The following is a 12831-nucleotide window of genomic DNA, read 5'->3' as shown; positions in this document are numbered from 1 at the left end:
AAGTGTCCAGGGAACGGGTGCAACTTCAGAGACTATGGGAGGCACCGTAGAGGAAGAGGAAGCTCGAGAAGGGGCAGAAGAAGCTGCCGTTCCCTCTCGCAGTCAGCTGCGAGGAAGACACGCAGCTCCTCCAGCCGGCTGGGGGAGCAGGGCTGCAGAGGAGTCTCCTTTCAATTCGCACAGAAATTCAGAAGCCTGGAGTAAACACTTTCTTTGCACTCCTGGTATAACTTTGGCTTCAAACAAGTTGGTAACTCAGGAGATTTTTTGGCAACTGCTCAGATTTTGGTCTGAAGGTCTCTGCAGCTGTAGGCTTGACTGCATGGGGTTGGGCAGGCTTTGCCCCATGCTGTTTGGCTTCAGGTTACAGCCGTGCACCACATGCAGATAAATAAACAGGCGTTGGTACATTTCTGTTTCAATCGTTTCCTTATAAAATTACTAATGTCTGAAAAAAGTGGAGAAATTTTTCATAGTATAAATTCACAACCTTGTCTCTTCCCTTTAGAGAGCATCATACGCAGTAGGGATGACTGTATCTGCCTTTTGTCTGTGCTCATGTATGAGACCTACATTTTATTACGTACTCAAACTCAAGCTTGGCAACAATCATAAAGTATTTCCGTATAAATTTTACTCGCATTGTTTAAAAGATGCTGAAAAATCTCAGCGTCAGAAGTTTTATTTATGACTACTTTTACTAGAAAGTCCTGATGAATTTCCACAAGGGCACACTCATCAGGCACTCTAACTACTTTGTCATGCTTTTAATATTATCACCAGCTAGACCAGAGGAAGTGCAGCACTATTGTCCCCTTTATTGTGGACAGTGGCCAGAGCTCATATTTTGAATAAATAGTCCAAAACCAGAGCATGGAAGTTGTAACACTGAGTCACGTTGCAGAGACGTGCTGAGCATCGGATGGGGAAAGGCACCTTTGTAAGCAATTCTGTCTCCATCCCCATGGTGCAAGCGGGGCAGCGGCTTAAAAGATATGTAAAGGAAATGTTCGCCCAACTTTCAGCTAAATTTGTTTTATTGCTGACATGTCTTACCTGAACAGAAGCCAGCTGTTAATTTCCCCATCTTTTTGCATTTTTTAGCTATTATTGTGGTTGTCCTGTTGTGTGAAACCACTGCATAACTGTAACACAGAGGCATTTTCCTTTGCAGTTGAAGCCTGAGAGCATTGGACAGCTGTGCATGCATTGCAGTAGCTTGCCTCATCCCCCCGAAAGCAAAACATAAATACTTAGCGAAAACATGAGGATAACTTCTTTTAGTTCTTTTTTTTTTTTTTTTTGCTTCCCTGCTGGTAAACAGGGATGGTTGAAAACAAAGAGGGAACAAAGGTGCAAAGATATGTAAGAACCAATCTGTCATTATTAATTTTTTTTAAGACATTGGCCTGAAACATTTAGAAGTTGGATGACATCCCTGTTGTCACCAAGGCAGAGTGAAGGTTGAAGTATTTGGAGCCTAAATCTACTGCCCTAACTCTAAAATATTCAGTAATAGTTAATGCCACAGTTCTAGAAAGACTTCCTTAAAGGGGGTCATGGAGACTTTTGCAAACAGTTCTCAGCCAACCCACTGAAAGCAGAAAGGTAGGGTAGTTTAGTGGTGTTTTTTCTTTTTTACTTCTACCTAAGTTTTAAAAAAATACAGTCTACAAACACTGTCCTTTTTTTTTTTTTAAGTGTTGCACTTCATATACATCAATTAATTTTAGAACTTTTATATAAATGTTTGCATTTTTGGCAACACTTTCAAAACTGACCGGTATTGAATTTTCCCATTTCAGACAGCTGAAACATGCTAGGTAGTTGGAGCACCCACTATCTTGAAGCTGAAGAGAGAATGAATGTTTTCTGTTGCCTTAAGTTGGGCTTCCAAAAGTGAGAACACCCCTAAGTGAACAGCTGTTGTATATTTAAAAATAAATAAATAAATTGTAGAGTAACTAAATCTCCAAATACTAATGTACAGAAATGTTGTGCATTTTAAATCCTACTTGCTTAAACTGAAATGTGCATATAACAAATGGTCTGCATAGACAATCTTCTTAAAATGATTTAAGCAATAGGTGGATTTGACTAGTGTATTGTAATTGTTTTTACTGGGAATATACCCAAATAATTCCTCTTTTTTGGAACTTGTGATTTCTCACATTCTTCTCTGTTTTTTGGCCTTCTTGCAGGAAAAACAAGCTAGCTGGTTCTGGCATAAGGTTGTAGGGAGTCTAACCTGTGCAGCGGTGGTTACTGATTTTCTGTTTGCTTGAGGGTTTTTGATGAATTTTGAAACCCTACCATCTACATTATCTGTTTTGTGGCTTGGATTTCTGTAGAAAAAGACAGTCAGTGATCTCTGCCGTTTTTAAAGAATATTCTTGGCATCCCTTAGCTGAACTTTTTAAATATTCACGGCTGATTTTTGTTGTTGTTATTACTAGCACAATTTCAAGTAAAATATGAAGCAGTGGTGAAAAGTTACATAAAGATAGTAAGGCAATCTTTCAGAATCTGAATTCATTCCTTAAGTATTTTTAGGAAGATAGAGTTCTGTACCATCTTCTAACTTCTCTAAGATGGGTATGCATTGAAATTATGTATGATGACATGGGTTTTTTTGTAACCTCTTGTGAACCGTTGCAGTGAGTGTTTCTTGTTAACCCTTCCTTGCGTAAGCAATATAATTGTAGGATAAACCATTATGCACTGAATCAGTCGCCTCTTCCTTCAGGCCTGTAGTTAGTGTCCACGGTGAAAATGCAATACTTGGATAGAAAGCAAATGTACTGGGGCCTCCCATGGTCAACGTGTAATAGGTGCCAGGTATGCAGGCAGAAATGCTTCCTGAATATTTGTTGGTAAGGTATTTGCCTGCAGAATGTAACAGAGTTCTTCTGTTGGACTAAGCCCAGCTTAATTAAACTTATTACGGCAGCATGTCTGAATTCCCCCTGACTCACCAAGCCTCGTCTCCTATGGCAGGAGGCTGCTGTAACATGGAGATTCCCAGGAGATGCTGGGCAGCTTGTACACAGAGTACTGGCCTGGTAGCAGTGCAGTCTTCCTCACTTTTGTCCTCTGAAGTCCTCCAGCACTCGAAAAGGTGTAAATTTACCTCACTAATGTCTTCTGAAATGTTTTTGGAGTTTCAGTCCTGCTGGTGTGCTTTGAATCTTTCTTCTTCCATTGAGAGGAAACCTCACTGCTCTCAGCTCCACCTATAGCTTCAGCAATTGCTCACTGGCCAGCAGGTCATCTTTGCAAAAGAGATTCGTGATCCTTTCATATGTTATGCTCTCTTTAGCAGGAAGTCAGATATGGTTTCCCAATATTAAAATCTCCTCTCCAGTAATTTATACAGTGACAACTTCCTTACCAGACTTCACCCTACAGCATCCTCTAAAAATGTGGCACAAAGGTCAAGCTTCTTGCTTTTCTGCTCAGAATCCTTCCCTCTACCCATGCTGTCTTAACAAGGCATGGGAAGAACAGTCATTATACATCAAAGCATATGATTTTTCACTTGTGGTGAAAAATGAGTGATGGATGCCCTACACAGAGGAAGAGGTAATCCTTGTTTCTTGTGTGGGAAGACCTAAATTAAGAAATAACATTACAGTGATTTTCCAGGATGCTTGGCAAAATCATGTAGAAACAGTATTTGTTATTTCTATTGTACAATCACAGGATTGATCTGTAACCAAATAAAATTCTGTAATCTGATTTGATAAAAGTGGACGGTGACATTCATACCAAAACCTTGAGGCAGTACTTAGGTTATTTTGTACCCTCTACTTTTATCGTATCAACTTGAGCATTAATGACTACGAGTGAGTCACACTTACTATCTTTTAATTGTCGTTGATTTTTAAAAGGAATTGGTGAACTTGATATAAACAGTCTCCCTTTTATGATTTTCTTAACATCTCGAGGATTTAGTCTGGTGGTGATATTTATAGTGTGTTGCGCTTTACTCATTTTTGGAGTTTTTCCTGCTCAGTGACACTAACTATGGAGTAACCTCATACTTGGCATGGAACAAGAAAGCCTCATTATTCTTCATGTCTTTCATCCTTAACATATCCTGTGAAACCGTAAGGTATCTGTAAGCAATGTTACTGGATCGACACGGAGAATTAAAACTTTTCCAGTAATAATCCATGTGTGCATCAACTTCTTTTTGGGAATTGCTCTGTTTATTGTTTGTCTCTATAGTGGTTTCCCTTATGCTTTTCAGTTTGTCACCTCATGTGAACGTGGGCTAAGATCAAAAAGTCTTGATTTAAACAGAGAAATGCCTGTCCACTAACAGCTTGTTACTTTTGATGTCTGAAATTGTACCTAACAATTAGATGCTTTGGGCTGACAAAGATAGTTAATTTCTGGGTGCAAGTGAGATTAGGAGCTTAGTAAAAAGCTCTCTCTGTGTTACATGACCAAACTAAACAGTGCTCTGTTCAAGATGCTATGTTTAATGTGATGTTTTATAAATGTAATAATTTGGAAATGGGCAGTTGTTGGTAAAACATCAAGAAATACGTATTTAATCAGTCAGACTAGCTTGTTTAATTTTGGTGCTACTGTATGAACTGACAGCTTTTAGGCGTGTGCTCTTGTAGAGCTGCAGCGTGACGGCTGTTGGGCAGCCCTTTAGGAAGGAATTCTGTTGGCCCTGGGGATGACACTTTTCAGGGGCAATGCGGCACCCACCCTTCGGGTCTGGTTAGAGGCACGGCTTTTTCTCAGTCCACCAAGTGCTGGCCTGCCGCCAGCGTTACCTCGTGCTCTGCTCTTTGTATTTGCTTATGATAAAGTCTTCAATTAGCTGATGATTTTTCCATTAGGCTTCTGTAGGATGGATGGTGCATAGGGGCAGTGTAATGTGAGATCATAGTGGGGTCACAGCTTTATTTACTACAGATGTCTGAAGTAAACATTCTTTGGGACTTTCCTTGAGGTTTTTGATGAGCTTAATAGGTAGCTTCTGTTAGTGCTGCATTTTGGCTCTTCTGTCACAGGAAGATTTTAAATAGAGAAATACATGAGTGTGATTAGCCCAGATGCATCCTGACAGACCTTTGGGCCAAGAGCAGCATCATGACCAGGGCTGGGATCCATCGTGCCATGAGCTTGGGGTGTGTGGAGAACCAGAATGTTCGCGCTGTGGATCACATCAGGCTCTGCTTGCTCCATGGCTGCTTTTTTTCCTCTTATTTAAAGCTTCTGCCTGTTTATCCCGAAATGTTGCATGTGTGTTTTTGATAGTCGCTAATTATGCCGTTGCGTATTTGTCTGCCAGCACGCCACTTGCTTCATGCAGCATGGAGGACAGATGTTGCTCGGGGATTCATTACAGATCAGTAGTCAAAGAGACTGTTGTTTGCAGGATCACAAATGTATTTTCTGCAGATGTTGAAATAAATGAGGCAGGGGGTTATAGGAAGAGCATGGATGATCTCACTCGACCAGGGGAGTGACCGGCTGGAGACCTCGACGCCTGCCTCCAGGCTGCTGGGCACGTAACTTGGCCCAGCCTTCTGCCTGGGCCCGGCCCGCTCTCTGCTTCCCTCAGGCCGGCCGGCAGTTAGCGCCGCACTCGGGGCGGCGGGCTGGTAGCGTGGCCGTGTGCTTACAGCGGCACACGCCTGTTCTCGTTCCGCTCCCGGGTTGTTTCCTCCGCGCTACAGTGACTGGATAGGCCTCACTGTTCCCTTTGCTTGGTGGCCTTCGAAGTTTGCAACATGTCCTAACTACCGGTATGGCCGGGCTTGTTTACCAACACTTCCCAGTGTCCTTCTTTAAACAGGATGAAAGGCAAAATAAAGGTGTATGTAGCAAATCAACTATACAACACCTATGCAAACACAGCACTGCTTCCCTCCCACCTGCCTGTTAATAGCACTGCTGAATTTGGTTGATGAGATTTTAATAAAAATAAGTCTTTGCAATTGTTATTAGAATAGGGTTAATAAAGGCATGTTGTGTGTTAGCATCCTTTAGGTCTGAAAAGCTGCTTGCTTTCTGTAACAAAGCTGACCTGTTCCTGGTACCCTGACACTGAGCTGCTTTAGATGAAAACTATGAACTGAATGTGTGTTGCAGTGTTTCTTATTCAGACTTCCTTAGATTAAATAAGTAAATAAAATCAGGGTAGTTTCTAGCCTCAAGCTATTGTTAGGGCTGACAGGATCAAAGAAAGGATGCAGTGTGTTCTAGTGAGCATGGTGATAAGAATGTTTTATGGGAAGGTGTGCATGTAGTTGCTTGAGTGAGTTTTTTGGAAATAACATAAATCACCATTCAGGGCTTATTCTGTCCTTCAAAAATGGGTGATGAGGCAACATTTGCCTCACATAGTGCTTTTTGCTTTTCCGCCTGAGGCTTGTGCTGATGGTGCAGGTGTGACCGTGGTCTACTTGAATCTGAGAACCAGTCTTGGCCAGCAGTTATTATCATTATTATTGTTATTTTTAAGAGATGCAGAAAGGAAAAACATAATGTATTTTACTTTGACGGTTGAAAAAAATTCTGAAGCTTAAGGCCTTGGGTAGCCCAATTTCAATAGAAATCCTCACAAAATCTTCAGAAAATTGTGGCCTATGGAGAACCTGTTTAAATCCTGCAAGATGGTGAGCAGTTTGCCCAGCAAAACCTCCTGTGGATCTCTGTAGGCAGCTGGGATGCCCTGGGGGGTTGTCTACAGCTCCAGCTGGAGTTTCCTCTCCAGGTTTACAGAGGGCACTGTTGCTGCTAGTTTATCGATTAATGGAAAGCTGGCTAATAACTCCCCTGTGCTGGTGCTGCTGAGATAGTAGCGTTTGTTTTCCATTACTTTTTTCGGTGCAGTTAGGTGCAACTTTGTGAATTCGTCATTTGAGGAAAAAGCTTGAAAAGCAAAGGTGGTGTTAAAAACTGCATTAAGAAAGCTTAACAGACCCTTGCCATAGAGGGCTGCAGTTGTCCAATGCAAGTTGCCGACTCTCATGCTTGAGCCTTTCAGTTCTAAATTTCACAGCTCCTGGTGTGAATGTAGGATGTATCCTAGTGTAGTGAGGAAGACACAAAAAGAGGAGCTTCATCTCTGGTCTGTCTTGACCATGTGAGCACCTTCATGTAGAGGCAAGCTCCAGGAATCAAGAATTTGTCACTACAGTAAAAAGTCTATTACCTAAGCAGTGATTTTAGTTAGTTCCATGCATTACAATGAACATGTACATATGAATGCACCTACTGTATACATAAAATTGCTTTATTCTTTTCTTTATCTGTAGAGGTGCTGGAAGCACTTGGATGATTGGAATTGAAGATATTTTGTTTGTTCTGTTACACTGAGTCAGAAGAAATAAGCACAAGAAATTTCTGTAGTTCAGGCAAGTAAATATCTGTACCTCAGTAGCTTATATGAAATAAAATTTTTGCTTAACAAATGCATAGTGTGAACATTTTAAATGGATGAACTTGTTTGTTCTGTTACAAAATACAGTTTAAAAGGAACACGGGGGTTTTACATTTTTTTTTCATTATTTAATAGTTAAAGGATCTGTCATACTGAACTCTGAATAACTGAGAAGCCTCTTCAGTGTGGAATTGAACTAGACATTTGACAGTTGTCTTGAATAAAAATTGAGACAAAAATGTCCTTCATAGATCCTTATCAACACATCGTGGTAAGTAGCTATATGTCTTCTACTTATAGTTTCTCATGTATTGTCTTGTATCATGTGTTCTTTTATAAGTTATTCTAATAAGCACACAGCACTAGAGTTATTGTGAATTCGTTTAAGTAAAGTTAAGTGTGTTAGAGCAAATTTATGAAGAAATTTATTCGAATGAGATTTGAAAGAAACTCAACTTTTCAAAAACAGGTAATGACTATGAGTTGTTCATGTATAAGTCACAGCAGAATACAGGCTTCTAACTTAACATGATGAGGGTATTGTTTTAAGGGAATTGCCTGTTTGAAGTATTTCATTAAAGTGTCTGTATTTGACAAGTTTTTCATACAAGTTTATTGCACACTGATTATTAGTCAGTAGCCTACAAAAGTAACATCATGCTACTAACTTTCTCCCTTCCAATACAGTGTTTCTATACAATTTTATGAACTTACACTTTTCCCTTCTCGTTAGTATGGGTGGAGGGATGAATTGGCAAATTTGGATACACTGATCTTAAACCAGTGTCTATCAATGATGTTGATTCAAAGAGAATCTTCAACATACAGCCTGTGAACTCATGTAAGGGTCAGTGAGAGGATCTGTGCCACTCAACAACACATTGGTGCCACAGTGCTCCCTCCTTCCCACTGCCTTGCGGTGGTCCTCCTGCATCCTCTCTACCAGCTCTGAAGTGCAGCTGCTCTGAGTGAGCTTGCTGACTTTGCTGAACTGGGAGAAAACCAGTTTGAGGCAGAAGATGAGATAGGTGCTGTCATAGCTGGCCCAAGGGAAGGGCAGAAGCATGTGAGCACAAGCTGTATGAGTGGAGAAGTAGGGGGGCAAGGGAAGGAGATGGGAAATGGGAACACAAGTGCCTGTTGTGTGGTGGCAAGTCAGCAGAATGGGTCAGCAGCTTGCTGAACACAGTGGCTGCAGTGTGCTCTCGCATATCTCTGCTTGAATGACTTTCTGAAGTAAACACTGAAATCACCATTTCTATCAAAACTGAAATCTCAAAACAAGCTGAGTGTGTTCATATCAGCTACTTTTCGTAACTGTCCCAGAATCTCATGGCAGGGTAAGCGATACATACTCAAAGATAGTTACCATATACTTGTCATAATGTTGAACATTGCTAAAAATATAGTGCGTGCTTCCTTGAAATGACCTCTTATCAATGATGTGGTTTCCACCCAACGCAGTCACATCCTTTATGTGAGTTTGCAGCCAACAGATGTCAAACTTGTGTTTTACTCTGTATGCAGTTCTGTGAATGCTGCTGTAAAGACAAGTTTTAGGTTGACGTCTCTATTTACAAGTGTTTAAAACAATATGCTAACATATTCCTTTCGCTATCAGTGCCCTCTCCTGGATGGAATATTTGGTTTGCTATGTACCTTTATGAAAGCAGTCTCAGATGCATTCACTCATTTCATTGACTCATTCACACGAAATACCTCTTTTGACACCAGTATGTGCACCATAGTGAACAAGATACAGTTTCAGAAGAATAAGTGATTGCAGTCCTCTGGCAGTGCTGAATTCTGATGCAGCAATGTTGTAATTGCAGGCAGGAATATTGTTAATGCAAGAGCTGACTCTGTAATTGCTTGAAAAAATGCATAGAAGTCTGAGTTTTTTTTCATTCAAATTTAAATTGCAAGGAAAGTTTTACTGAAATTTGAACACTTGGGGCAGCAGGCTTATATCAGTGCAAAACCAGTGCATTTTTACAACACTTGGCATTAAAAGTCTCAAAAGAATTCTGCATTTTCCAAAAGTCCTTCTGCTAACCACTGTGCATTTTCTGATCTCTTTTATTTTTCTTCTTTCCTCTTTTTATGAAAGACTAGAAGGAATAAAAGAAGGCATTCACAAAGTTGCTGCAGAGTTGCTTCACAAAATGCTTTTGGGTTCAGAGACTAGAGTTGAGACATAATATACCTTGTTACATTGGTATTAGGGTTAAATATTACAATAACAAATGAAATAACTTCAAAATGTATGTGTATACACAAATATTTCCATTTATTTGTAATATCCATGTAAAAGAATGGACTTCATGAAAATCTGTTATTTAACAAAATGAGCAAACATTTTCATTTGTCCAGCTCAGTCGTCAGCTTGAGTGTCCTGCTTAAAGTTAAGGAAGTAGAAGTAGTAAGTCCTTATTACGCAAGGTATAGCAGACCTTCCTGATTTGTATTTGGTTTATATCTCCTGATCTCCTGATTATATTTTGTGACTCAGCGTTCTGGGGGATGAAAAATACTGTATTCAACACATGCAAATTCCTTGCTTTCCTGGTAAGTGTGGAAAGTTCACAGGCAAAACCTGATAGTGTTACAGCAGATTTTTAGAGCATTGTTTTGTTTCCCAGACTTGTAGTGCAGCAGTATGTATAAAAGTATAAATGAAGGGAATTAGATAATAAGGGAAATTTTAGTGGGAGAAAAAAAGAGTTCAAGGTGGAAAAGACAGGAAGGAGGCAGGAGGAGGAGTTAAAGATGGAGATGTATGAAGGAAGGAGACAGGAGGAGGAGTTAAAGATGGAGATGTGTGAGGGCAGGAGACACTGAACAGTTACTGTTCTGCATACTTGGAAAACCTAGTGCTTGTACCTAAAAGGGGTGGACTGAGCGAGGAGAGCAAATGCTGTCATAACTCAGAAAGCCCATCTTTGGAGAAGGCATATTGAAGGTGGTGTTTCTGTGTTTTTCCCCCTCTTCTGCCTCTCTCCTTCCTTCTCTAAACTTATGGAGAAAGAAGAAGTAAAGCGAAAGAAATATGTAAAACCAGGTAACCTTTGAAGAGAGGATTTAGGCTTTTCAGTTTTGTGAGCTTCTGCAATTTTTAACCTGTCTTAGATTTAAAGATATGCAGATGTTGCTCCACTCAGTGTTGCAACGTTTAAATGATTTATACTGTCTTGTTTTCCTCTGAAGTAATTGAGGAGTTGGCAATGTACAGATTTTTATCAAGACATAAGGTGAACCTAAGTCACATCAGAAAACACAGCTTTGTCATCTAAATTAGTAAGGATTTATATAGGTGTTTAGAGTCAATATACTGTATTCTCAGGGGGCTTTTAACTTCTGTAGAAGTTAGTCTTTCCAAAAACTAACATCTAGCATGTCTTTTGGGATCATTTCTTCGGTAATGTGGATATTTAGGTCTCTTAGTACCCTTAGAAACTGGATTCTAAGAGGAAAATTGCCTTAATTTCCGTTTGCGCTTCAGTTGCATGAAAAACGTTTATTTTAGGATAAGAAAAGATCTAGGCTTTCAAGCTTCCTGTGTATCTGTGTACATTTTTACTAAGAGGGAGATCATTTATTTTAGTACTGTGCAAATTTCTTCTAAGCATGTGATTATGTCCAGATATTAATAACTCTATAATTATGAGCCTCAGTTTGTTATTTTGGGTGAGGCATGGGGAAAGAAGATAATGGTTTTCTGTTGTTTTACCAGGCCTCTGCATATTCACATTCCTTTTGGAGGATACCAAATCTTGCCCCACAGTTAACTTTCTTGGCACAGCAGCAGCTGGAATTAAGATGTTTGCTGCTTACATCAATAAAAAGCAGTTCTCATGGTAGCATTAGGAAACTTGCAATAGAAAGTAATGACAATCTCCATACTGCTGTAATGAGAAAATTCCAGTGAGTGGTGTTTTATCCTTGTTTTGACAGTGGGCATTTTATTTAGGCACATGAGTTGTATGGATAGGACTGAGATGCAGGCAAACTACTTTCCAGAAGTGCTTTCTGTAGGTGAGCATCTTGCAGTATCACCGTTTTACAGCCAGGACTCTGGGGACCAAAATTGTACTTGAGCTTCACATAGCAGCTGAGAACTAAATCCAGCACGCCCTTGTCCTGTACTCGTAACTTAATTATAACTTCAGCCTCCTCCTTGTTGCTAAATATTCAGTGATCTCTGATTTGTGGTCTCAAGCGAGGACAGGAGCTTTCCTAACAGCTAAGAATAAGGGGAAGGGTGGTGTCTTTGTACTTCAGGCTGTTTCTTTTTAATTATAAGGTTGTATATGACAAAGCAATGATATAACAACATCAGTCTGGGTGAACAAATGCTGGGGCCAGCACTGCATTGTGAAACCAGCACTTCAGTGATCTGACATGTGGCACACACTGATAAAACAGCTTTGAGCACGCTCAAAAAGCAAGCTGGAAACAAGGGATGGAGAGAGAACCTGTTTTCTGGAGATTGACACCTTGTAAAAAGTTTTGAAACCATGTAAATGCAGAGCTGGGGTAGCTTTATGTAGCTGTGTGAGAAGTCTTGACCTCCTTCCTGTTCTTCCATCCTCTCCTGGAAGCTGCAGCGCAAAAGATGGATACCATGAAATTATTGGGATGTCTTTCTGTCAGGACATGGCAGGCTGTTAAATAGGTGATTTAAATTAAATAGGCAATAGATGTGAAGTCACACGTCTAACACCTTCCCGTTCAGCTTGATACTTCTGACTGGGTTAACAGTCCTGGCTGGAAGACTTGGCCAGAGGCTGGATCCCATTTTTGCTGTGGTTGGTGAGCCGCTTGCTGCGAAATGACAGCTTCAGTATACCGCTTGTAAGCTAATAGTTTGCATTGCCACAGTTTTCCCACTGCTTGCTTACTTGTTCTCTGAACCAGACAACTCCTACAGCTTTACAAAGGAAAAATTACAGAGTTGGTATTTCCTGCTGGGCAGACTGTCATGAAACGAGCCTCCAGACGTCCCCCTACCTGCGAGTGACTACAGCTTGAATGAAGATGCAGCAAGTCATTGTCTGGGTCAGCCAGTGTCTGCAGTGAAGTCATACCCTTAGCATCACTGGGGGCATTTTCCCCTAGGTATTTGCCACTGTGATGTGGCTGTGCCTTTGCAAACTTCTAGACTGCAGACTTGTGGAGGAGTTTGTGTTTCTGCTGTTCGTGTTGTTTTTTCAATGAGCCTTGACTCAGCTCTTACTTAAGAATTCACAAACCACTTTTGCTATCTATAGATGATGATTGACTTTTTGTTTTTTTATTTTTGAGCAGATGATATATAACTTACAAGAGATTGTTGTTTCTTATCTTATTTGTATTGAAGAGGGATCCAGTTTGGTTGTGGTGTAAGGATGTCATGTATGTGAAATAGTGAGGCTTGTCTG

At 40.4% G+C, this 12831-nt stretch overlaps 1 protein-coding gene across 10 annotated transcripts in view; it reads left to right on the top strand.

Annotated features, from left to right (window-relative positions):
• Window positions 1–12831, top strand: part of PLA2G4A (phospholipase A2 group IVA) — a 117268-nt gene that overhangs the window by 42151 nt on the left and 62286 nt on the right. For all 10 annotated transcript variants that reach the window (XM_048058954.2, XM_067001958.1, XM_013177934.3 and 7 more), the window contains 2 exons: window positions 7287–7385; window positions 7547–7682. In XM_048058954.2, the coding sequence (XP_047914911.1) occupies window positions 7650–7682 (33 nt within the window). In that variant the 5' untranslated portion in view covers window positions 7287–7385; window positions 7547–7649. The remainder of the gene's footprint in view (window positions 1–7286; window positions 7386–7546; window positions 7683–12831) is intronic.

The sequence above is a fragment of the Anser cygnoides genome, chromosome 8, assembly GCF_040182565.1.
Source record: "Anser cygnoides isolate HZ-2024a breed goose chromosome 8, Taihu_goose_T2T_genome, whole genome shotgun sequence".
Taxonomy (NCBI): domain Eukaryota; kingdom Metazoa; phylum Chordata; class Aves; order Anseriformes; family Anatidae; genus Anser; species Anser cygnoides.
Note: the sequence above shows the minus strand (reverse complement) of the source record. Positions and strands in the feature narration are given on the sequence as shown.